Genomic DNA, 27,291 nt, shown 5'->3' on the forward strand with positions numbered 1-27,291 from the left:
CATGTCACCATGCCTGGCTAATTTTTTGTATTTTAGTAGAGACGGGGTTTCATCATGTTGGCCAGATGGTCTCAATCTCCCGACCTCATGATCCGCCTGCCTCAGCCTCCCAAAGTGTTGGGATTACAGGCATGAGCCACCACACCTGGCCTCTCTCAGGCTGTTTTAAGACCTGCTTGGGAGACTTCCATGCTCTCCCCAGAAAATCTATTTATGTGAGTAATAACCCATTTCATGATTTCTTGGTGTGTGCATTGTATTGGGGTGGGAGGTAGGACTCAATGCCAGAGGTGGCCTCGGACATCAAACCAAATTGAGGACTAGCTAAAACAGGGACAGGGCAGAAGCACTTTTCCATAAGACACATCCACTAGTGTGCCATGTCCGTTTACCGTTGCCATGGCAACATTCTGGGAGTTACTGCCCCTTTCCACGGCAATGACACAATGACCCAAAAGTTACCACCTTTTCCCTAGAAATTTCTGCACAAACCACCCCTTATCCTACATGTAATTAAAAGTGGGTATAAATATGACTGCAAAACTGCCCCGAGCTGCTGCTCTCAGCACACTGCCTATGGGATGACCCTGCTCTGTGGGAGCAGTTACGGAGCTATAACCCTGCCTCTTCAGTAAAGCTATTTTCTTCTCCTACCAGCTCACCCTTGAATTCTTTCCTGGGTGAAGCCAAGCACCCTCCCAGGCTAAGCCCCAATTTGGAGCATGCCTGCCCTGCATTAGTATCAGTCTTGACTTCTGAACCAAATTTTCAGTGAAGGGTCTGTTATAGACTGAACATTTGTGTCCCCCCACCAAATTCATATATTGAAATCCAAGCCCCCCTCCCAATATGATATTAAGAGGTGGGGCCTTGGGGGAGGTGATTAGTCTCCATCTTCATGAATGGGATTAGTGCCCCTATAAAAGAGACTCCAGAGAGCTCTCTTGCTCTCCTCCCTCCATGTGAGGTTTCAGTGAGAAGATGGCAGTCTCCAACCTGGAAGAGGGACCTCCCCGGAACCCAAGCATCCTGGCACCCTTATCTTGGACTTCCAGCCTCCAGAACTGTGAGAAACAAATTTCTGTGGTTTAAGCCACCCAGTCTATGGTATTTTTGGAATAGCAGCCCAAGCAGACTGAAACAGAGTCCGTCCCATCTCTGTAAAGTAGCCCACCAGTGAAAGGCAGTTGCTGTCAACATCAATCCCACTCCTACGTTATCTCTGCATTTGCTTGGTTTGTGCTACACAGGGGAAAATCTTCATGTGTGAAGTTAAGAGAGTTGAAAATGGTAATGGTTTTCTTTTAATCAAGTTCCCTTGCATCTTCAGGACCCTCACTGATTCAGAAGCTCAAAAGCAAAACTGAAGCACAATTTTGTTTTAAACATGAATTCCACCTCCTATTAACTGTCCACATTCCTAAACTTAGAAATTAAAGCCAGGCAAAAGCACCTGTAACTGACAATCAGGGGCTAAAAGTGATTTGGAATATGGCATTACTAAGTGATAATAGGTTGCCCATTCATTTGCTTTTGCACAATTTTATACATAAGGAAATGGAGAGATTATTTTGCAATGACAAGAACATGAGCTGAGCAGATAGGACTGATCCTTGCCTGCAACTGACTGTCTGGGATGGATATATGACATATGGCATAAACATGCAAAAAATCTTACATGAGCTGAGAAGCAGGGTTTAAATTTAGCAAAAGTTCGGTGGTGATCTTCCAGTGGAACATTCACAAAGAGCACAAATGCTGCATCCTGTTGACTCTAAACCGTCAAATCTAAGATATGCTACTAAGAGCCAAACAAAACAAAAAACTCACAAAAATTTAAACAATAAAAAGAATTGTTTTATTTTAAAAATTTAACATAACAAAACACTGCCAATTAAAATAAGATGGTTCTTTCTTATTACTTAGATTTTTTTTTTTTAATTGAGACAGAGTTTCGCTCTTGTTACCCAGGCTGGAGTACAATGGCGCGATCTCGGCTCACCGCAACCTCCGCCTCCTGGGTTCAGGCAGTTCTCCTGCCTCAGCCTCCTGAGTAGCTGGGATTACAGGTGCGCACCACCATGCGCAGCTAATTTTTTGTATTTTTAATAGAGACGGGGTTTCACCATGTTGACTAGGATGGTCTCGATCTCTTGACCTCGTGATCCACCTGCCTCGGCCTCCCAAAGTGCTGAGATTACAGGCAAGATTTTTTTTATTTAATTGCATTTTAGGTTTTGAGAATTTTTTTTTTTTTACATGAAGTTTCTCTCTTGTTGCCCATGCTGGAGTGCAATGGTGCAGACTCGGCTCACTGCAAACTTCACCTCCCAGGTTCAAGTGACTCTCCTGTTTCAGCCTCCCAAGTCACTGGGATTACATACATGTACCACCACGCCCAGCTAATTTTGTATTTTTAGTAGAGATGGTGTTTCTTCGTGTTGGTCCGGCTGGTCTCCAACTCCCGATCTCAGGTGATCCACCCACCTCAGCCTCCCAAAGTGCAGGGATTACAGGCATGAGCCATCATTCTGGTCAGAATTTTTATTTTGTAAAAATATTGTAGGCCAGGTGCAGTGGCTCATGCTTATAATCCCAGCACTTTGGGAGCTGAGGCAAGAGGATCACTTGAGGCCAGGAGTTTGAGACCAGCTTGGACAACATAGTGAGACTTCATCTCTACAAAAATTATAATTTTTTATAAAATTTGAAAATCTATATATTATTTCCTAATTTTGAGAAAAGCTCCTTTCATCTACTTAAATAATTTTTTAATATTCCATTGCTATTTTTAGGTTCTGTTCAAACCAAAAGGAAAACACAGGTGAAATGCATTGGTTAAGGTATTTCTCTAACTTCTTCACATTCAAAGCCCACCTCTTCAGAATCACTCTTTCACTCAGAGTCAACGATGTCCTCTGCAACATTTCTTAAGAGGATGCTTCTCTATTGTCTCCAGGATTTCTTCCCAGCTGCAGACCCAAGTCTGAAAGTTTTTATAATGGCACTTTCTTGCTTTAAAAAAAAATTTTTTTTGAGATGGAGTCTCGCTCTGCCACTCAGGCTGGAGTACAGTTGGCTTAGTGCAACCTCTGTGTCCCAGGTTCAAGTGATTCTCATGCCTCAGCCTCTTAGCATCTGGGATTGCAAGCACCCACCACCACCCTGGCTAATTTTTATATTTTCAGTAGAGACGGGGTTTCACCATGTTGTCCAGGCTGGTCTCGAACTCCTGACCTCAAGTGATCTACCCACCTCCGCCTCCCAAAGTGCTAGGATTACAGGCATGAGCCACTGCACCAAGCCTACTTTCTTGATTTTACAAGAATATGTCAAAGAAAAAGACTTTTCAGACTTCAAACTCCTGGTCCAGTGATTTCTTGCCCAGAGGGAGCAATTGTGCAGTCAGGCTACCAGGAATAACAACCAAATTGAAACCCATAGAGGCCATGACACTGCAAAGCAACTGCCACATGGTTGGCAGTGACTGTGAATGGCCAATGATTGTAAGACACAGTTTCACGTCAACGACGTTGAGATGTGAAAAAATGGGCATTGCAGAATTGGTGAACAAAGGCTGATACAATAAAAATGTACAAAATGAATTGATCTGGTATATCACAGAATGTTTTGTGCTGTGGGTGTTAATAGCTTTAAAAGTTGTTAATGAAAACTCAGACATTTGCAGACTTCTGAAGCATTTTTAGGTACATTCCAAGCAATTCCCAAATCCAGGCTCACTTAAGAACCCAAGGCTCTGTGCCATCTGTTTCCTGCCTGCACTATCGCTTTAGCTCCAGCCACCCTTCTGTGCTCCAGGGTTTTTTTGTTGTTTTTTTTTTTTCTGAGACTGAGTCTCCCTCTGTCACCAGGCTGGAGTACAGTGGTGTGATCTCAGCTCACTGCAACCTCTGACTCCCTGGTTCAAACGATTCTTCTGCCTCGGCCTCCCATATAGCTGGGACTACAGGTGCATGCCACCACGCCCAGCAAATTTTTGTATTTTTAGGAGAGGTGGGGTTTCACCATGTTGGCCAGGATGATCTCGATCTCCTGACCTCATGATCCACCCACCTCAGCCTCCCAAAGTGCTGGGATTACAGGTGTGAGCCACCGTGCCTGGCTTTTGCTCAAGTGTTTTAGAGATAGCTATAGCTCCCTAAGGAGCCATCATCAGATGCACCTTTTTGCATTTACACCTGATAGTCCATCCACGGGTATGCCATGTCCCACTTTGTCCTATTGGTGAATTCCTACTTAGCCCAAATACTACCTCCTCCAGAAAGCTTTCCAAGATTGTTCGAGGTTCCTATAGCCCTGTGGTACTTAGGTGGAGAGTATCTGTTGTGGGTGTTCTTCCTCCATTACGCTGTGAACCTCTTGGGGGCAAATGCTGTATCTTTTTGCTTTGTGCAGTCCCAGTCCCCTGAACTGGTGCCTGGAATAGCAGGTTCTCAGCCAAAGTCCGTCAGAGCAATGAATGAATGAAATGTTATCACTTAGCTGCCACCTGTGTGATGTGATGTGAAAACTGCTGGAAAAATCTCCATCTCCCACCTCCCAGCATTTTCCCAACAGACATTTGTAAGAGTCCCCTGCTGAAATGAAATGCTCTTAATAACACCTTAACTCATCTTAGCAAATAAGCAGGGGTCAGCTAATCATATGAGTCTGGCCATGACAGCTGGCTGGGAATATTCCCATGCAGAACTGAGCACGAGAGACCAGAGGAGAAGAAGAGGCCACCCTCAAAGAGGAAAAGAAAATATTACTTCCTCCAGGAATGGTCTCCAGCCTCCCCCTAGTCTCAATTGGGTGCCCCCTTCCCCAAAGCCCAGAGTCCCATTACTGTGTGCTTGTGTGCTTTATTGATTTCATGTCTCTCTCTCTCTCTCTCTCTCTCTCTCTCTCTCTCTCTCTCTCTCTCTCTCTCTCTCTCTCTCTCTCTCTCTCTCTCTCTCTCTCTCTCTCTCTGTCTCTCTGGGACCCAATATCTTGTTCATCACAGTTTCCCAAACAGTCAACACAATACCCAACACATGTTGGTTGCTTATTAGGAATTGGGAGAATAAATAACATTGAATCTGAGAACCAACATTTATATCTAGGAACAAAGTGGGCAGCCCGACAGAAAGAAACATGTGGACACCTCTGCCTCACTCTTTCTCCACCACAGGGCTGCTAACTCTGACCCCAAGGTGAAGACTGGCAAAGCCCAGGGAGGTGTGTAGCCCATCAGGGCTGAGAATGTCTTCACATCAAGCCAGCATCAAGACATCTGATTAGGAAATAGTGGTTGAGCTGGCACAAAAAGAATCATGACGTCCTAACATATGTTGCTTGACACAGCAAGAACCCACACATTAGTACGTGAACTTCTGTAGCAGTCACGCTCACAGATGTGAGTATTTAGGCAAATCAAAGAGAGAGCAGTCCTGGCCAGGACCTAGGCCCTTTATTGCCTGCTATGCCATTGATTTTTATAGAGGAGCCCCTCTTCCATGCCAGGCACCTTGCTGCTGACCCCTTCCCATGGTATCCAATCCTGCGGGCTGTGAATTGTTTTGCCCACTCCATAGCATCTAGCAGAGTGCCTGGTGCAATGAGTGGGCACTCCATAAATATTTGCTGAGTGATGGGATGATGAAGGAAGTGAGGCTGAGAGAGATTCAAGGACTTGACTGGGTCTTCAGTATGAGGTGGATCCAGAATTTAAACTCAGGTCTGGCTGAGTCTGGAAATCTACAGGTGGGAAGGCTCCTGCCCTACAGGCACAAGGGCCTGCTGGGAGATTACTGGCTCCAAGACAATAAGAGTCAACTCATCTTTTTTTAAAATTTGTGTCTCCCTCTCCTCCCTCCCTCCCTCTCCCCATCTTCCCCCACCTCCCCTGACCCTCTCCTTCTCTATTTCTACCTGCTTCTTTCTCTTTTCCCTTTCCTCTCGTTCTCTTTTTCTTTCTTTCTCTCTCGTTCTTTCTCTTTCCTTCTTCCTCTCTCTCTCGCTCACTCACTCTCTCCCTCCCTCCCTCTCTCTCTTCTTCTCTGCGTGCCTCCAGCTTTCTGATCCAGTCCGTGAAGACAGGCCGTGGATATTTTGCTATACTGAGGGAAGAGAGTGCAATGAAAAAGAAGCAACAGCAACTTCAGAAACTGAAAGAGGAAGAAATAAATAAATTCCAGCCAGCCAAAAAGATATCAGAAATCCCCTATGGGGACACCTTATCGGGGTAAGTGGGTGCAGTATCTGTGACACTGAAGGTCTGGGGACAACCACTGAGAGCGAACCCTGCCTGGTTAGGTTGAGCGAGGGCAGCTATCTCAGAGCAGGTGCCGCTTTTCAGCCTGGCATCTAACACCTCCTTTTTTTTTTTTGGAGATGGAATTTTGCTCTCGTTGCCCAGGCTAGAATGCAGTGGCACAATCTCGGCTCATTGCAACCTCCTCTTCCCAGATTCAAGTGATTCTCCTGCCTCAGCCTCCTGAGAGATGGGATTACAGGTGCTCGCCACCATGCCCAGCTAATTTTTTGTATTTTTGGTAGAGACAGGTTTTCACCATGTTGGCCAGGCTGGCCTCAAACTCCTGACCTCAGGTGATCCACCTGCCTCGGCCTCCCAAAGTGCTGGGATTACAGGCATGAGCCACCATGCCTGGCTACATCTAACACCTTCTTTAGTCTGGTTCAACCAACCTTGATAGCCCCGCTTTCTGGTACTTGCTAGAATATCTTCCACTTATCACTAAATGCTGCCCTCTCCCAATATTTCCTGGATTTCAGTTCAACCACCTCCTGCACCCATTCATACTTCAGGACCCCATAATATGTGTTTACTTGCTAGTTTGTTTATTCCACGTTAGTATCTCTGTTCCAGACCCCCAGCTGCAGCCCCAGGGCCTGGCTCATTGTCCACACAAAGCAGGTGCACAAAAAATGCCTCCTGTTTTTGTGCAGGACTTACCCCTGGTTGGAAAAGGACTGGCAACAGTCTGGTCCATTATGAAATGTTCATGCATATAATAAGAGCAACAACAACAATAAATACAACTGTGATGATGATGTTTACGCGTGCTTTATGCACACCTATTTGGCTAAATTTCAAAACATTCCTGAGATAGGTGCTACTATTGGCCCCATTTTAGAGATGGAGAAATGAAGCTTAGAGGTTAACTAATCTTCCCTCAGGTCAGTAGTTAGAAAGCAACTCAGAGTCCCAAACTCAGTGGCACCAAAATCCATCAACTGCACTGTTTGGTGTGGAGAAAATCCTGGGAAACTTTGAGCTTGTGCAGACTGAATGAGGCACAAATCAAGAATGGAAAGGAAGTGCCGAGGCAGCCAGGGAGGAAAGGCAGGGTAGAAAAGTGGCCTGCAGGCCAGGCATGGTGGCTCATGTCTGTAATCTCAGCACTTTGGGAGGCCGAGAACAGCAGATCACCTGAGGTCAGGAGTTCGAGACCAGCCTGACCAATATGGTGAAACCCCATATCTGCCAAAAACCACAAAAAATAGCCAGGCATGGTGGTAGGCACTTGTAGTCCCAGCTACTCAGGAGGCTGAGACAGAAGAATTGCTTGAACCCAGGAGGTGGAGATTGCAGTGAGCCAAGATCATGCCACTGCACTCCAGCCTGGGCAACAGAGTGAGACTCCATCTCAGAAAAAAAAAGAGAGAGAGAGAGAGAAGAAAGGAAAGGAAAGGAAGAAGATGGAAGGAAGGAAGGAAGGAATAAGGCAGGAAAGAAAGAGAGAAAGAAAGAAGAAAGAGAGAGGGAGGGAAGGAAGGAAAAAGGGAAAGAAAGGAAGGAAGGAAAGAGAAAGAAAAAGAAAGAAGAAAGAAAGAAAGGGAAGAAAGGAAAGAAAAAGAAAGAGAAGAAAGAAAGAAAGGGAAGAAAGGAAGAAAGAAAAAGAAAGAGAGAGAAAGAAAGAAAAAGAAAGAAAGAAAGAAAGAAAGAAAAGAAAGAAAGAAAGAAAGAAAGAAAGAAAGAAAGAAAGAAAGAAAGAAAGAAAAAGAAAGAAAGAAAAGAAAGAAAGAGAAAGAGCTGGCCTGTATCTGTAGCCACTCTCCTATCAGAGCAGCTGTTGCAACCCCAGTTACACATGAGAATCATCTGGCAAGTTTTTCAAAACATCACTGTCCAGGCCAGTGATATTAGGCTCTCTAATGTGTATTAGCTGTTCATACACTTTTAAAATTGTTTTTAACTTCAGTAGTTTTTGGGGTGGTGTTTGGTTACATGAACAAGTTCTCCAGTGGTGATTTCTGAGATTATGATGCACCCATCACCCAAGCAGTGTACACTGTACCCAATGCAAAGACCTTTCTGGTCACATATTATATGATTCCATTGACAGGACCCTTGTTTATAAGAAGCACATATTCACATGTCTCTAAATTAACATTCTGAAGAATAGAATTTGGGAAATGATGCAGAGGAGAGGGGGTGCCTGTTGTGGCTTCTGTGTCATTTTCAGCAAATGAACTGGCAGTTTGGATTCCTGAAGGCAGCCTTAGCATAATGGCTCCCAACCGTGGCTTCAAAATGGACCTACTTGGGAACTTAAAAAAATTGTATGAATATATCTAAGCCAACATCTTTTTTTTTTTTGTGGCCATTCTTTGCAGGAGTCAGGTGGTATTTCATTGCGGTTTTGATTTGCATTTCCCTAATAATTAGCAATGTTGAGTATTTTTTCTTTTTGGTGGGGAATGTAAACTAGTACAACCACTAAGGAAAACAGTATGGAGATGCCTTAAAGAACTAAAAGTAGATCTACCACTTGATCCAGTGATCCCATTACTGGGTAATGGGTAATGGGATTTTCATACAAGGAAAAGAAGTCATTGTATGAAAAAGACACTTGCACATGCATGTTTATAGCAGCACAATTCACAAGTCAGAGGAGAATTGGACCTCTTTTTTTGTTGTCGTTTTTGTTTTTTTTTTGAGAAGTAGTCTCGCTCTATCGCCCAGGCTGGAGTGCATTGACATGATCTCGGCTCACTGCAACCTCTGCCTCCCAGGTTCAAGCAATTCCCTGCCTCAGCCTCCTGAGTAGCTAGGATTACAAGCGCCCACCACCACGCCCGGCTAATTTTTGTACTTTCAGTAGAGATGGGGTTTCACCATCTTAGCCAGGCTGGTCTTAAACTCCTGACCTGGTAATCCACCTGCCTCAGCCTCCCAAAGTGCTGGGATTACAGGCGTGAGCCACCTCACTGGGCTGAGAACTGGACCTCTTTAAAGCTCAAGGGTCCAAGTGGTGGATGAGAACCCAGACTGCAAGACCTCACGGAGCTGGTATATTTCCAGTCACCCTCCCTCTGAATTATGGCTGTTGGGATCCAAGAATATCATGGAAAGAGTCTACTCTTTGACTCCTCATTTGTGTAGACCCTGGGCTCAGCACAAATTGTGCCTTCGTGACCAAGCTCAATGGCACCCATGGAGTCTGATACTCCTAATGACAGACTGGCAGCCTTTCCTGGGAAGAAAGAGAAGGCATGAGCTCATGGCTCTTTTTTTGTAGGAGCTATGCTCAGATTGACAGGCAAACTCAACAAGCACTGGAGAAGGAGGGTGTCTACCAAAGACACTCCTTTTCCTGTTTAAATGGCTCAGGTGTAAAGTTTCACTTGTTTGGATGCAGTTTTTTATCCACGGTCATAGAACGCAATTCTCTTCTCTCCCATCCATGTTTCAGTGCATGAGACATGGTTTATTTAAAGTTTAATAAGTTTAAATATGTATGAGATCCCTCCTCTTGTAGACTTTTGTCTAGTTATGTCTTATCTGGTAGATTCTATGCGCTGTACAAGGCTGTTTATTAAAATAAAACTGGAAGTCGTTACTGCAAGGTAGCCATCAAACGCATGGGTGGGAAGTATTATAAAATAGCATTAGGAGATTGTCTATACCCAGACAGGGTAGTGGTGGTGAAGTACACAAGCCTTGGAACCAGTTAGGACTTCCCCCACACAACCGTTGTACTTTGAACAAATCCCTGTACCTCTCTGAGTCCCCTTTTTCTTCACCTACATAAAAAAATGGTACCAAACTCCCAAGCTTATTATGAGGATTAAATGAAATGATACTTAGCCTAGAGCCTACCTATAAGACATGCTCAGTAAGTGTTATCTATTATGGTGCAATAAAGTGAGCTTGAGCTCTCTGAGCCTCAATTACCTAAAATCCTTAAATGTATGGCTAAAAATCTTAATTTCCATGAAAGCTAAAAAGCATCTCACATCTAACAGCGATACGTCTATAGACAAAATTCCAATCACAAAAGTACCAAAAATACAAGTGAATAAAGACTTTTTTCACAAAGTATTTGATCTTGTGCATCATAAAAGCAAAAGGAATTATTTTCTCCCCTCTGGATCTAAGACCATAGAATACATTTTTTAGACAAAAACTTTAAGTCTGACAAACTATGCAGGGAAAAAAGAAAATCAAGCACATCCCCAAAGATTTCTGCCTGCAAGCAGTCTTTCCCACTGTGCTCAGTGACCTCATTTTTCAGCTGCAGATTTAGCTGAAAAGGTGGGGGGGAAAATGATGGGTAGGATTCGTTTTATTATTGTGGCTGAGAGAAGACATTAAACCAGAGATTAAGGATGTAAAAGCTGGGTTAATTTCCACATATCCTAAACCACTGAAAGACACGGTTGAGCCGGTAAGAAGAGGTCACAGCCATGTATTTGTTTGTGGTTTTCTTAGCTCTAGGGTTGAATAAAGAGTCAGTGGAAGTGAAAATTGGAGGACCTGGATTCTGGTCCTATTTTCTCATTAACACTGTGACCCCAGGATTGTCCTCAAATTCCCAGGAGGAAGGTAAACTCCTAACTTGCATCCCAGCATCATCTCCACTGGCCCCCTCCATCCCATTCCCCAAGCCCCAAGCTAAGTGATCTTTCAAAATATAAATTGCATGCAGCTTACCAGCCTCCATGGTTGCCATTCCTCTAGGGTAAACACAAAAGTCTGAGCAGGGGTTCCAAGGCCCTGAATGGTCTAGCCTGTGGCTTGCCTATCTGGCCTCAGCTCATAGCCTCCACTTACTCCCTTTACCCCAGCCACACTCTCCTACTTTCTTACTCATGACATGGCCTCCTCTACAGAGTCTTTGCACATGCTGTTCCCTCTGGCTGAAAGGTTTTTCCCTTCTCCATTTACCCAGTTAATTTCCATTCAACCTTCAAATTTCAGTTCAATATTTACTTCTACAGTTACTATTGCCATGAATACCCACTCTAAAACTTATTAACTCAAGACAATCAGAACTTCTTTCTCTCATAAATCTCCAATTTGAGTAGGGCTCAGAGGGGAAGGATTGTATCTACTCCACAAAACACTAGCTGAGGAAGCTCAAAGGACCATTTCCAAGACAGCTCACTCACATGGGTGGCAAGCTATATTTGGCTGTCAGGTCGTGAGCTTGGTTCCTTTCCCTGTGGGCCTCCTCACAGGCTGCCAGCTTCCCCACATCATGGCAGCTGAATGATGAGTGAGCATCCCAGGACACAGGAAGGAGAGGTTGCCAGTTTCTGGGACTAAGAATCACATCACTTCTGACACACTCTATTAGGCCAGCTGATTACAGAGCCAAATGAACATAGACCTACCTCTTGATTGGAGAAGTTTCAGAAAATTTGGGAGACATGTTTTGAAATTGCCACTTCCTTAAGGAAGTACAGTATTCCCTGGCTTCCATTTCAGTCAAATTTACAATTCTAGGCAGTTAAAGCACCTACCCTTGGCACATTTATCACAACTGTGTGTTTGGTTATGCCTTTCTCCCCCACTAGACCCTAAGCTTCAGAAGAGGAAAGGCTGGATCTCTTTCATGCATTGCTGTATTGGCAGCCTCCAGCTCAGAGAAGAGGTTCAATAATTATTGGTAGAAATTAATGAATCAGGGAACCTGTCAATGATCCAATCAATGAAAGTACTTAGACTGCAGCTCAGAAGCTAAAAGACCATCAGATGGCAGATGGCATGAATTAGAAAGAAAAGCAGAGAGTGGGAACCAAGGGTGTTAGTGTTTGGGGCAACTCAAGAAGCACATACCTCATGCAAAGCAGTCTATGGCTCATTATTCTTGTCAGTAGAAACACAGGTCCCGAGTGGCCAGAACTTTCCATTTTTTGAAGGCCAAAGTTTTTCCATGTTTATGTGACATCTCCCAATTTTAAAATGTGGACAGTTGATTCAACTACACACACACACAGAGACAGAGAGAAAAAGAGTGGATTAGTTAAAACATGTCTGTGGACTGAAGTTGGCTGTGAACAAAAACTATATACCCTGCAGCCAGGTGTGATGTCTCACACCTGTAGTCCCAGCACTTTGGGAGGCCAAGGCAGGTGGATCACTTGAGGATGAGAGTTCAAGGCAAGCCTGGCTAAGGCCATCTCTACTAAAAATACAAAAAAATTAGCCAGGCATGGTGGCACATACCTGTAATCACAATTACTTGGGAGGTTGAGGGACGAGAATCCCTTGAACCTGGGAGGCAGAGGTTGCAGTGAGCCAAGATCGCGCCACTATACTCCAGCCTGGGTGACAGAGTGAGACTCTGTCTCAAACAAACAAACAAACAACAACAACAACAAAATATGTATCTCCTATGACTCAAGCATGACAAATCCCCTTCCCCCAACAAACCCTGTTTTCTATAATGGAAATGATTTGTTCTGCTGTGATGGTGGAAGAAAAACATACCTAAATATGGTATTAAATTGCTATTTCCAGAACACCGCTGAAAATATCTCTTGTCTGGACCTTAAAACAAACATTTCCAACCCTTAGTACGGTATACTAGTATACCACATGATTTATCTTGTTTATTCTCTTGGCTCTTCTAGCAGAATATATACTCCATGAGGGCAGGGACTTTTATATGCTCTGTTAAGGAACTGCATCTAAAACTCTCATCCCTCTGGCAGGAGTTATTTGCCTGATACATAGTAAGTGCCCAGTCATATCTGCCAAATAGATCCTGGTGAGAGAAGAAGGTGTTCAAAGCTACTGCTCGTTGTTCACTTTGTTTCTCTGTCTGCTTGCCCTTCAGCACCTATGATGACGAGAAGCTGAAGAAGCTGGGAGCTGAAATCACACGTCACCCATTCACTCCCATCCACAGCTGCATCATTTCTCCCTTGCTACCCGAGGCTCATATGTAAGTAGTTGCACCTCCGGCTCATTTGCTTTGCTAGCTTATAAATTGAAGCCGAACTGAAATGACTCAATGAGCTGTCATGTCAGGAGCTGTTCCTTTGTCCTCTTGAAAGGGACATGAAGCCTGGAGCTGGCAAAGCTATTTGGCATATAAAAATAACGGAAAGTAGACACCGTGGTTTACAGCTAAGTGGCGAATCAGCTGGGACTGAGTCATTTCATTTCTTACCAAGCCAGACACTCTAATGTCAAATAGTTTGCAAAGCCTGATAAAATCTGTCTACAGCCCTCGTCGAGTGTGTGCGACAACATCTCAGCCTGTGCTCAGGGGACACATTTTCCCCAAGACTCAAGGAGCTGTTTCCCAGAGAAGCCCCTCCAGTTTTCTGACCTGAGACATGAACTCATCATTGCATGGTGCAACAGGAGCTAATCAACCTTCCAAAGAACACTTCTGCTTTAGAAAATCTTGACATCTTGTTCCCATTGTGTCTATTCCAAAGAATCTCAAGCCCAACTTTTTTTCTTTCACCAGTTAGCACTTTTCAGCTGGAAGATTTCAGGCACAGAAATATAAGCTTTTGACTTTGGGGCAGGGTTTTTTGGCCTTGACACTGCTGACATTTGGAGAGAAATAATTAATTCTTTGTTTTGAAAGGCTGTCCTGTGTATGCAAGATGCTTAGCCGCATCCTCTACCCACCTGATGCCAGCAGTGACAACCAAAAATATCTCCAGTCATTACCAAATGTCCCCCGGGGGCAAAACTGGATGAGGCCCCACCCCGCCACACACACACACACACTCCACACTGAGAACCACTGCTTTAGGGCAATGGATTCATTTAGAGCTGTGATACGATGATTCCAGACTTCTCTGTCTGCTCATTTGTCAAATATTTATTAGGCTCCTACAGTGTCCGCAGTGATAATGGCCACTCCTCATCACTCTGTAGCCATTATCTCACTCGGTCCTCTCAGCCTCCTATTGTGTAGGTGGATCATTATCCCCTCTCTGCAGATGGGAAAGCAGAAGCTCAGAGACATATATTCACCTATTCAAGGTCACAGAGGTCAGTGTGTTGCTGACTCAGGTCGATCTGACTGCAGAGCCCAAGCTTTCATCACCACACACTACACAGAAAGTATATCTCAAAGCCTTGCCTTTAAGGAGCCCATAATGTATTTGGCAAGCCAAGTTTCCTATATGTGAAGAATAAAAGAATGCAAGAGTGAAATCATAGGATAAGATGGCAACAAAAGAAAATCACTAATTAGAGCACTTATTGCATGAATGGAAGATGCAAAAATCATCTCCAGCACCATCATCATCATCATCATCATTCCTACCACCATTATCATCATCACCATCATCATTGTCCCTCCCTAATATTTCAGTCATTAATGAGCCCATCACACTCCACCCCATCCCACTTTCCTCCTACCTCTCTTTGATTGGTATTAAGATTATAACATAGCTGGCGCCTAAGCTTGATGCTTTTAAAGCATCGCCTTGCAAAAATAGGCCTTGCAATTTCTCATGACGTCTTGAATATACTCTTGCACTTCTGGTCATGTCTCCATGGACAAGGCTTCCTGAACCAATTGGTATAGAATCAGTGGGCTTTCCCTTGCATCCAAATCATCTGGGACTGGGGGGGAGAGCAGGGAGGAAATGTTTCAGATAATGCATATATATCCCTGAGCCCCATCCACAATTTATTTGGTTTGAGCCACTGAGGTTTACTGAAATCAGCTATGAAGAGATGGAGAGGGTTTCTCACTCATCCTCTGTCAATGTCAGATGGGAAAAGTAAAGCCCAGAAAGGGGGAAGAACCTGCCAGAAGTCTCATCACAGAAATCTTTTTTAAAAAAGATTTTATTTCCTTAAGTTATTGGGGAAACGGGTGGCGTTTGGTTATTTCAGTCAGTTCTTTAGTGGTGATTTGTGAGATTTTGGTGCACGCATCACCTAAGCCATATACACGGCACCCAATTTGTAGTCTTTTATCCTTCATCTCCTTCCCACCCTTTCCCCTTGAGTCCCCAGAGTCCATTGTGTCATTCTTAGGCCTTTGCATTCTCATACCTTAGCTCCTACTTATGAGTGAGAACATACTATGTTTGGTTTTCCATTCCTAAGTTACTTCACTTAGAATATAGTCTTCAACCTCATCCAGGTTGCTGCAAATGCCATTAATTCATTCCTTTTTATGGCTGAGTAGTATTCCAATATATATATTATTGGAATATAATATATATATAAATAATATATAATAATATATATTATATTAATATATTATTATATATTATATATTTGTATATAATATTATATATTTTATATATATTATATATTATATATATTATATATTTTTATATATTATATATTATATATATATATACACACACACACACACACACACACCACAACTTCTTTATCCACTGGTTGATTGATGGGCATTTGGGTTGGTTACACATTTTTGCAACTGCAAATTTATAACAGAAATCTTGATCTCCTGACAGCTAAGTCAGATCTTTATACCAGGTTTGTTACATAGGCTAGTATTATTAGTAGTATCACAGTGGATGTTTACATTCGCATTAGAACAGGGGTCAGCAATCTTTTCCTTAAATGGCCAGATGGTAAAAATTTTAGGCTTTACTGACCAGGTGGTCTCCCTTACAACCACTTAACTTTGCTATTGTAGAATGAAAACTACAACAATGGATGTGGCTATGTGCCAATAAAGTTTTACTTACAAAACCAAAGTGGCAGGCCCACTGGCTATACTTTGCTATAGTCCCTGTCCAGGACTGAAGGCTGCCTTTTCTTATCCTGAGCTCTTCAAAGGCTCTGGCTGCATTTGATGACTGTATTTGTAAGGTATGGCTGTATTACAGATCACCTCAATATGGAGTGGCTTAAAACAACCATTTAGTATTGCTCCCAAGCCTACAGGTCTGCTGGTCAGGCTGGCTTGGCTGATCTTGGCTGGATGTGCTTATGTGTGTACACCCAGCTGATGGGTGAGCTGGAGGTCAGCTGATCTAGAATGGCCTCATTCTCAAGTCTGTTGGTTGGTTGTTTGGTGGCCAGGGTGACATGGGTGAGATGCTGAATGTCTCTCAACACCCAGCAAGTGAACTCAGACTTGTTCACATGGCAACAGAGAGGGTTCCAAGAACAAGATCCTAAGTATCCAAAGCCCCTTGAGGGAAAAGATGGTGATGATGATGGTGTTGGTGATGGTTATTGCATTTTCTATCCATTACCTAGGCTCCCTCTCACCACATTCTGCTGGCCAAAGCAAGTCACCAGGCCAGCCTAGATACAGGGAGTATAGGGAAAGACTTCACTTCTTGATGGGGGAAGCAGCAAAGTCACATCCCAAACTGTTCAAAGCAGAGAGGGATGGTGTTGTTGTAATCAGTCTATCAAAAGGCACCAGGGCTGGCTCTGCCTGGTAATTCCCAAGCTCTCAGTTGTCATATCAGCCAACATGGATCAGAGCCTGGTCAGTCCCTTCAATCCCTGTGTGATTGATCCCAAAAGTGGCTAATTCCAAATCGACTGTGTAGGGATCAATTCAATCATGTACGAAGAGACTGACTGACCTTTATCTTTAAAAAAGGAAGGGGTGGTCTCTATGAATGAGAAGCAGCCCCTCGTTTTTCCCTCTTAGATGACTGGGCTATGCCCCACAGCTTTTAATGAGCAATTGGGCAGCAAGTGCAATGCCTGAAACCTGTGTCCAGATTTGCCCTTGGCAATCAGCATGGGGTGCTTGGAATGGCTTTGAATCCTTTTTCCAATTTCTATTAGGAAAAGGAAAAAAAAATGTTTTCTTCTCAGAGCTGTTTATGCCCACTGGGATTCTGGTTGGTACAGCAGTTTTAATAGAGTGAGCTATTCAGGTGTGCTGACCGCTGGTGTTCGCCCAGAGTTCTGAGCTCAGGGACTTCAGAAGCATGCTTTGTGTATCCCTGTTCAGCATTCTCACCTCTTATACCCTGCATTAAAAAAATAAATGTTCTCTCTTTTAATTTGATAAAATCCAAGATACTGTGCTATGACCTGACACATGATCATTATGAGAAAAGACTGATTTCTATCAAGCATGCTTCTGGGGACTTTTTTTAAAGTTTGTTTCACAGCAGATCAGATGAGCAATCATCAGGTTTAGGGCACATTTTATAGATGGAGAAAAAGGACCAGACCTATCAGATGAAACCCTATTCTGATGTAAAGGGAGTCTCTACCCTATAACAAGAGACAACATCCACACTGTCATTAAGAGCATGAATTCAGAAGCCAGATTGCCTGGGCTCACATTTTCCAACTCTGCCATTTGCTGTCTTTTGTGAACTTGGACAAGTTACATGGCCCTTTATGCCTCAGTTTCCTCATCTGCAAAATGGGGATAATAATAACACCTTCTTCACGGGATTGTATAAGAATGAAATTCGTTAATGCATATTAGGCACTTAAAACAGTGTCTGGCATACAGTAAGTGCTCTTATGGGAAGTATTTACCATTACTGTTACTTTGTTGTTTTGGTTGTTGTTGTTTTTGATACTACTTTTCATTATCTCAGTGATTCTGTATATAAGAATTGGGCTCAAGTACAGGTGAAGTGGCTCATGTCTGTAATCCCAGCACTTTGGGAAACCGAGGCAGGCAGATCACTTGAGCCCAGGAGTTTGAGACCAGCCTGGGCAACATGGCAAAACCCCATCTCTACAAAATACAAAAACTAGCTGGGTGTGGTGGCACATGCCCATAGTCCCAGCTACTCAGGAGACTGAGGTAGGAAGATTGCTTGATCCCAGGAGGCAGGACAGAGGCTGCAGTGAGCTGAAATCATGTCACTGCATGTCAGCCTGGGTGACAGAGTAAGACCCTATCTCAAAAAAAAATTGTGCTCAAGTTATCAGTTCAGAAAAATATCAGATCTGAACCAATTCATTCCCACTGTCTTCCATCAGTAACTGGAAATCTATTGAGCCTACTGTGTGCTCGGCACACACCCTGTGGTGAAGACCCTGTAGCTTGTAGGCTCACAGGCTGGAGAGACAAGTAAACATGTAGTTACAGTAGAGCAGAAACCCAAAGGTGGGGACAAGGAGAACACATTGTAGGGATGGGAAACCTCCCTTTAAAACCTCCTTAGAGTGAGCCCAGCCCAGACCTAAAGCAATCAAGGAAGGCTTCCTGATGATTAAGAGCTGAAGCCCAATAACTGAGAGTCAAGAAGGAAGAGGAGCAGAAAGATGTACCAGAAGCAGGGAACGGTGCTAAGCACGTCACCTCACCCTCACTCTCACCTTTTGAGGGAGGTACTGCAATTACTACCATTTTACAGATAAGAAAACTGAGGCTCAAAGAAGTTAAGTAATTTGGCCAAGGCCACAGGGCCAGTAGGTGGCAAAGCAAGAAGTTAAACCTGGACGGTGCAAAGAGTGACCATGGTGAGCTTGAGCAACTGAGTAGATTTTTGCCAGGCTGCAGATGGTAGCACAAGGAACAGGCAGGACAACTCAAGGAGAGGCTCACTGGGCCTTCTGTGTGATGAGGAGGTAGGCGGGGCCTTCCATGTGATGGAGAGGTGGGCGGGGCCTCCTGTGTGATTGAGGTGGGCGGGGCCTCCCGTGTGATGGAGAGGTGGGCGGGGGCTCTCGTGTGATGGAGGGTGGGCGGGGCCTCCTGTGTGATGGACAGGTGGACGGGGCCTAATGTATGATGGAGAGGCAGGTAGGGCCTCATGTGTGACGGTGCATTAGTTTGCTGGGGCTGCCATAGTCAACTACCAGACTGGGTGGCTTAAAAAAACAGAAATGTATTTTCCCACAGTTCTGGAGGCTGACAGCCCAAGATCAAGGTGCTGTCAGGTTGGTTTGAGGTAGGAGGATCGCTCTCTCCCTACCTTCTCTCTGTGTCCTCACCATGGTCTTTTTATCAGTGCTCGAAGCCCTAGTGTCTCTTTGTGTGTCCAAATTTGCTCCTCTTATAAAGACACCGGTCAGGTTGGATTAGGGCTCACCCTAATGGCTTCATTTTTAAGTGAATCACCTCTTTAAAGGTCTCATCTCCAATTACCATCACACCCTGCGGTACAGGGGTTAGAGCTTCAACAAATAAATCTGGGATGCCCACAATTCAGACGATTACAAATTACTTAGAAGGTTTGAAGATTTTTTTTTTTTTTGAGGTGGAGTCTCGCTCTGTGACCCAGTCTGGAGTGCAGCGGCGGGATCTTGGCTCACTGTAATCTCTGCCTCCTGGGTTCAAACAATTCTCTTATCTCAGCCTCCTGAGTAGCTGGATTTACAGGCACATGTCACCATGCCTGGCTAATTTTTGTATTTTCATTAGATACAGGGTTTCACCATGTTGGTCAGGCTGGTCTCAAACTCCTAACCTTGTGATCCGCCTGCCTCAGCCTCTAAAAGTGCTGGGATTACAAGCGTGAGCCACTGCACCTAGCCAGTTTGATGATTTTAAGCAAAAGAGGGAGAGGGTCAGGTTGGCATCTGTTCTTGTCACCTGCAGAAATGAATCTGATGCTCACATGCCCCACCTCCCCTCCACCCCTTGTGACCAAGCAGACCCCATCTCACCAGTTCACTTCCTTTGTTTATTTCCCTCCCCACACCACACATCCCAAAACCCAGGCCTGCAGGGCCTCCAAGATGCAAAACAGAAAAGCCGGTAGGCCTCTCCCTCAGCCTCTCACAACCTCCTAGGGTTATGGGGAGGCTGTGGTGAGGTGCTCATGATCCAGTGCCAGGCATGTGGCACAGCTAACTGCTGCTAGTGCTGAATGCTGGACATGGCCTCTGTGCCCAGATCTACCAAAATGCTGTCACCTGTAGGGCTCAAGACAGTGTTAAGGGAGAAGAAAGAGACAAGAATTGAAAAAGGGTCAGGCACAATAGCTTATACCTATAATCCCAGAGCTTTGGGAGGCCAAGGCAGGAGGATCACTGGAAGCCAGGAGTTTGACACTAGCCTGGGCAACATAGCAAGACCCCATCTCTACTAAAAAAATTTAAAAATTAGCTGGGCATGGTGATGTGTGTCTGTAGTTCCAGCTACCCTGGAAGCTGAGGCAAGAAGATTACTTGAGCCCAGGAGTTGGAGGCTGCAGTAAGCCATGAACTCCAGTCTGGTGACAGAATGAGAGCCTGTCTCTTAAAAAAAAGTTTTATTTACTAAAACAGCTGAAAAGGCTGTGAGCTTACAAGTACTTTAAATTAGAAGTAAAGGAATAGTAGGTGCTTAGTAAATAATTTGTGGAAGGAAAAGATCCCAGCGAAGAAGGGAAAGAGAGTTTCTCACTGTAGTTTTCCAAAGATACAGCCACCCTAGTACACAGGAGTGAGGGGTGGGTTCCCCTTTTAAGCTGAGCAAATGCATGCCCCTTAAGGGATTACCCGGGATAACCCTGGGTCAGCTCCACATTTGAGCCCAGGGTTTGAGTATCACCTTCTGAAGTGGTGCCTTCCTGGAAACAGAGAGTATAGATACCTTTCTGCCCCTGGGAACACCAGGCTGAGGAACCCTGGGGAGTGTGGATCAGGGCAGGATGCAGTTTCAGAGAAGAGCAATTACACAGGTTCTTAATGGAGGCATCTGGCCCATTAGTGTAAGAGGAGAAATCTTGCGGGGAGGAGGGCAGCTGGCCAGGACTCCACCTGTTTCCAGGAAAAAAGGCAGGCAGCAGGTTAACCCTCTCCTGACCTCGCTCTCAGGGTGACCACTGCATTGGCTTCATCAGCACCTCCTCAGAGCCCGGGCTTGTTTAAGCACAGACATGGAGTTAAACTGACACTGGTCAAGTTCTCACTAATCCTAGGAGTGTGACCTCAAGTCACTCACTGCCCCTCTCTGATCCTCCCGTCCCCCATTGTAAAGTGGAGGTGGGAGCGGTATATTACCTCTAGGGCTGTTGTGAACTTTAAATGAGATATTGAGAACCATCTCAGTCAGTCACCAACAGTCTCTTTGACCTTGAGCGAAGTGATTCCACCTCTCTGAGCCTCAGTTTCCCCTTCTCTAAAATGTGTGTAATAATTCATACCCCAGCAGGCTGTTGGAAGAATTAAATAATGTATATAAAATGCCCCCATCAACGCCTGGCTCCTTGTAGGTGTTTAATACAGAATATCCCAAAAATCAGAAAATGTAGGTGAGACATATGTAATTGTTGTGTAAGACAATAAACACACAGGCCATGTCCAGCATGTAGCAATGGCAGTGGCGAGCTGTGCCACAAATGCAGTGGTATGATCTCAGCTCATTGCAGCCTTGACCTCCTTGGCTTAACTGATCTTCTTACCTCAGCCTCCTGAGTAGCAGGGATCACAAGTGCATGCCACCATGCCCAGCTTATTCTAATTTTTGTATTTTTCATAGGCTGGTCTCGAACTCCTGAGCTCAAGCAATCCACCTGCCTCGGCCTCCCAAAGTTCTGGGATTATAGGCATGTACCACCATACCCAACCTGAGACGTATTTTTAAACAGTGTTTTAGTGAACATTTTCTTTTTTTTTTTTTTTTTTCTTTTTTGAGGCAGAGTCTCACTCTGTCCCCCAGGCTGGAGTGCAATGGCACAATCTCAGCTCACAGCAACCTCTGTCTCCCGGGTTCAAGCGATTTTCCTGTCTCAGCCTCATGAGTAGCTGGGATTACAGGCACACCTGGCTAATTTTGTATTTTTAGTAGAGACGGGGTTTCACCATGTTGGTTAGGCTTATCTCAAACTCCTTACCTCGGGATCCACCCGCCTCGGCCTCCCAAAGTGCTAGTATTACAGGCGTGAGCCACCGAGCCCGCCCTAGTGAACACTTTCAAGTAATATGCTCTATGTGTTTTTCTTCAAAACCCAGCTATATTTTGAGGCAAAGCACTCATAAACGCAAAGTAATGCATCTAATTTTTAATCTGGGGAGGGGAAGCACAATTAATACACTAGTTTCCCTGTGTTTCCAAACTTTTTACACACTCCTAGTTAATTTATCGTACTTTTATCAGATTAACAATTGGACCTACATAGGATACTGATTTCCTTGAAGCCTCTCATTTGCCTGAGTCAAGACTTCCAGTTGGGGAACCCTTCCTTTTTTCTCTCCCTGCTATATACACAAATTCTCGGAAACTGGCATTGGATAATCTCATTTCGAATTCGCTCTGCTACCTACTGGCCTGGTGACCTGGCACAACACCCTTAAGTCTTGTGAGCTTCTGATTCCTCATCTGTAAAATAGGCTAAAGAGTATCTTATGGGCCCATTGCAAAGGCTGAATGAGATGATACATGCCAAATACTTACGCATGCCTGGAGCATAGTGCCCACTCCCTCACTGGAAGCAAGTACCTCTACTATTTCTGTGGCTATTTTTGTGAGGAATGTTGTTCTAACAGGATCCCACTGTGTTCTCTCTCTCTTGTCTTTGCAGCGAGCCCCTCTTCCGCCAGCTCTGTGCTCTCCACTGGCTTCTGGAGGCCCTGACTATTGACCACACCCACCACACCATGAAGCCTGTGATCACCTGCTGGAATCCAAAGTATGCCCCAGCCCTCCAATTTGTGGTAGACTAGCAATAGGCTGGGCAGTGGGGAAGGGACTCCTGTACGTTCCTCTGCTCCCTTTGCTGTTTTTTGGTGGGTGGGTTGTTTTAGGAGCTCTTCTGTGTGCTCTGTGGGATCTGAACAGGGGAGAACTAGAGACAGCTTATGCAGATTCATGGGAGCCAGCTGTGTGCATCTTCTTCCCGCATCTCTTCCCAACTCCACATTCAGTGACATCACACGGGTAGCCTGAAGTCAGCCAGCCACAATGGGAGTATTTACACCACAGAAATTGGCGAGCTACGGAAGCCCATCACTGGATCCACAGCTCAAATGCTCTCCAACTCTCTTCTTGGACTGTGTCTCCCTAACACTATTCTTTATTCTTCTTCCCTTTCCTCCTCGTTTCCCTCCCTCTTATTCTTTCTTTTCTTTTTCTTTTCATTTTTATCCTTTCTTTCAAGTTTGTGTTTCGTTTTGCTTTGGTCTTTTTGTTTTTTTAACATACATTGGTGGCTATTTCTCCACTTGGACACAAGGGAATATTTGGTATTCAGTTCCCTGGAGGAGCTGGGTTTGTACAGGCAGAAGCTCCAGAACGTGTTGTCTAGGTCAAGAGAAGTGTTAAGTGTTCCCAGCAGAGAAGAGAGTTTACACAAAAGCTTTGAGGCCACTGTTGCAGGAACAGCATTGTACACGCAGCATTGTTTGCAAAGAACAGACAGGCAGGCAAAGGCATTGGTTCTTTAAGAAGAGTCAGGTTGTTTGTAAGGAGGGGACAAAAAAAGGTAAAGAACCCTGACTTGAGGAATCAGATTTTCACTGTGAAAATCACAGGCTGAATTAAATAAGATAGTCCCCACCTGCGGTGCTAACCTGTACACTGATATTGCCACCCTCTCACGGTCCTGCCTCCCAGGAGGACCTAGTCTTCCTCCAACCAAAACTTGAGTCTTAATAACTCTTTCCTCTTTAAGACATTTATTACCCATTCCCTAGATCTCCTCCACCCCCAAGTCATCTCTTATGCCAGGACCTAGAGAAACTAACCTCAAATGCAACCAGCAATATAAATCATGCATCTATTGATAGATCAGTAACTTCAATTAATTCAGTGTTTTAGGTTGGGATGAATTTTAAACTATAGTCTTTTTTGATATAAGTGGTTGACAGACTATTTTTTTAAGCAGCAGACACTCATTTTTTAAAAATAGAAACCCCTATAATGTAAAACAGACTTTTCTAAATGAAACTTCTTCATGAAGCAAGAGGTTCGGGGGCCTGGGAGAGCTAGGACCCCTCCAAGTTACTTCTATCCTCACCATGGCACCTTAGTTATTTCCAAAATATCTTTGTGGCTTCCAAAATTTGTTTGAAAACCACAGCCTTAAAACATTTTTTATGCCTTTTAGTTTTTTAAAGAGATGAGAGTCTTGCTGTGTTGCCCAGGCTATAGTACAGGGGCACAATCATAGCTCACCACAGCCTTGAACTCCTGGGCTCAAGCAATCCTCCTGCCTCAGCCTCCAAGATAGCTAGTACTACAGGTGATTGCCACCACGCCTGGCCAATTTTTTTCTTCTTCTTTTTTTTAATTATACTTTAAGTTCTGGGGTATATATGCAGAATGTGCAGGATTGTTACATAGTTATACACATGGTGGTTTGCTGCCTCCATCCCCCCATCACCTACATTAGGTATTTCTCCTAATGTTATCCTTCCTAACCTCCCCACCCCCTGCTATCTTTCCCCTAGCCCCCCATCCCAGCAACAGACCCCAGTGTGTGATGTTCCCCTCCCTGTGTCCATATGTTCTCATTGTTCAATACCCACTTATGATTGAGAACATGCAGTGTTTGGTTTTCTCTTCTTGTGTCAGTTTGCTGAGAATGACAGTTTCCAGCTTCATCCATGTCCCTGCAAAGGACATGAATTCATCCTTTTTTATGGCTGCATAGTATTCCATGGTGTGTATGTGTCACATCTTTTTGTCCAGTCTATTATTGATGGGCATTTGGGTTGGTTCCAAGTCTTAGCTATTGTAAACAGTGCTGTAATGAACGTATGTGTGTATGTGTCTTTATAATAGAATGATTTATACCCCTTTGGGTATATACCCAGTAATGGGATTGCTGGGTCAAATGGAATTTCTATTTCTAGATCCTTGAGGAAGTGACACATTGTCTTCCACAATGGTTGAAGTAATTTACACTTCCACCAACAGTGTAAAAGTGTTCCTATTTCTCCACATCCTCTCCAGCATCTGTCTCCAGATTTTTTAATGATTGCTATTCTAACAAGAGTGAGATGGTATCTCAATGTGGTTTTGATTTGCATTTCTCTAATGACCAGTGATGATGAGCATTTTTTCATGCTTGTTGGCTGCATAACTGTATTCTTTTGAAAAGTGTCTGTTCATATCTTTCACCCACTATTTGATGGGGTTGTTCACTTTTTTCTTGTATATTTGTTTTAGTTTTTTGCAGTTTCTGGATATTAGCCCTTTGTCAGATGGCTAGATTACAAAGTTTTTCCCATTCTGTTCATTGCCGGTTCAGTCTAATGATTGTTTCTTTTGCTGTGCAGAAGCTCTTAAGTTTAATTAGATCCCATTTGTCTATTTTGGCTTTTGTTGCCATTGCTTTTGGTGTTTTGGTCATGAATTCCTTTCCTATGTCTATGTCCTGAATGGTATTGCCTAGGTTTTCTTCTAGGGTTTTCATGGTGTTAGGTCTTATATTTAAGTCTTTAGTCCATCTGGAGTTAATTTTTGTATAAGGTATAAAGAAGGGGTCCAATTTCAGCTTTCGGCACATGGCTAGCCCGTTTTCCCAACACCATTTATTAAACAGGGAATCCTTTCCCTATTGCTTGTTTTTGTCAGGTTTGTCAGAGATCAGATGGTTGTCGATGTGTGGCATTACTTCCGAAGGCTCTGTTCTGTTCCATTGGTCTATATCTCTGTTTTGGTATCCGTACCATGCTGTTTTGATTACTGTAGCCTTTTGGTTTGAAGTCCGGTAGTTTGATGCCTCCAGCTTTGTTCTTTTTGCTTAGGATTGTCTTGGCTATGTGGGCTCTTTTTTGGGTCCATATGAAGTTTAAGGTGTTTTTTTCCAGTTCTGTGAAGAAGGTCAGTGGTAGCTTGATGGGGATAGCATTGAATCTATAAATTACTTTGGGCAGTATCAACATTTTCACAATACTGATTCTTCCTAACCATGAGCATGGAATGTTTTTCCATGTGTTTGTGTCCTCTCTTATTTCCTTGAGCAGTGGTTTGTTGTTCTCCTTGTAGAGGTCCTTCAGGTCCCTTGTTAGTTGTATCCCTAGGTATTTTATTCTCTTTGTAGCAATTGTGAATGGGAGTTCACTCATGATTTGGCTCTCTGTTGGTCTGTTATTGGCGTATAGGAATGCTTGTGACCTGGCTAATTTTTTTTTAAAGTTTTTAGAGACAGTGTCTTGCTATGTTGCCCAGGCTGGTGTCTAGCTCATGGCCTGAATCTATCCTCCTGCCTCAGCATCCCAAGTAGCTGGGATTACAGGCTATTTATTTTTCTCTAAAATAAAACTGCTCAAGTAATAAGAGAATATAATTTGTGCTTATGAAAGTCTTTCAAAAAATGTGTAAGTATATAAAGTACAAAAGCCTTTCCTCCCTCCCTGAAATCATCTTCTTAAAGAAAACTCCTTTTAAAATTCTGAGATATGTCCTTCAAAATCTTTCTCTATTTTTCCCCTTTTACAGTGACTCATGGACATCTTTCCATAATGGTATACACAAGTTTACATATTCTTTCAATAGCAGCAGAGTATTCTATTGTATGGATGGAGTATAGTCCATTTCTCTATTAACAGACACTGAGGTCATCCCCAAATTTTTGACATTTCAAGTAATACTGCATGGAATATCTTTAAACATATCTTTTATGCCCAGTTGCAAGTGCTTCTGTTGACTGGATTCCAGGAATGAGAATTCCTAGGTAAAAGCAACATCTTTTTTTCCATAGTTGATTGCTTACATTCTAAGAAAAAGGCCTCTGAGCCAGAGGGCTCCTGATAGCATTTCATCTCCCTGAGCAAACCACCAACAGCAACACTTTGCCTCCTACATGTGGGCACCCATTCTCAGTTTCTCCAAAACTGAGAAAAGAACATCATGTGGAATTTGGATTGAGAAGAGAAAAAGGACCATGTTTCTTTCCTTTGGTCATTTTTAGAAATGTGCTCAGAATGTGACCAAAAATGGTTAACTGTAGTAAAAAGATGTAGTGGTCACACCGAGAGTAGCAGATGTTCTACCATGACTTGTAGTGGTAGAATTCCACAGTTCTCCAAGGATGTCCAGCTCTATAAAATCAGAACCAGCCATCCTGATGGGAAAAAAATGCAGTCCAGGAAGATTCCCGTAGGAAGTCAGCGTATTTGTTGGGGTTTGTTTTTTCTAGTTGACCATTTCTTCCTGGTGGGTACTTTAGCCTAGGGTCAATGACAATGCTGGCAAATGTTTTCACAACCAGTTCTCTAGGAGGTGA

At 43.8% G+C, this 27,291-nt stretch overlaps 1 protein-coding gene and 1 long non-coding RNA gene across 7 annotated transcripts in view; one reads left to right on the plus strand and one right to left on the minus strand.

Moving 5' to 3' along the window:
* Window positions 1–27,291, plus strand: part of CCDC60 (coiled-coil domain containing 60) — a 216,865-nt gene that overhangs the window by 133,227 nt on the left and 56,347 nt on the right. For 3 of the 6 annotated variants that reach the window (XM_035257788.2, XM_035257790.2, XM_078337409.1), the window contains 3 exons: window positions 6,059–6,229; window positions 13,077–13,184; window positions 22,642–22,749. In XM_035257788.2, the coding sequence (XP_035113679.1) occupies window positions 6,059–6,229; window positions 13,077–13,184; window positions 22,642–22,749 (387 nt within the window). The other 3 variants (XM_035257787.3, XM_035257792.3, XM_035257789.2) reach the window with 3 other exon arrangements.
* LOC118144365 (uncharacterized) overlaps window positions 11,926–27,291 on the minus strand; it is a 126,141-nt gene continuing 110,775 nt past the window's right edge. Inside the window, exon 3 of the long non-coding RNA XR_004729140.2 lies at window positions 11,926–12,218. This is a non-coding gene — a long non-coding RNA (uncharacterized LOC118144365). The remainder of the gene's footprint in view (window positions 12,219–27,291) is intronic.

This window comes from Callithrix jacchus, chromosome 9 (assembly GCF_049354715.1).
Source record: "Callithrix jacchus isolate 240 chromosome 9, calJac240_pri, whole genome shotgun sequence".
Lineage (NCBI taxonomy): Eukaryota > Metazoa > Chordata > Mammalia > Primates > Cebidae > Callithrix > Callithrix jacchus.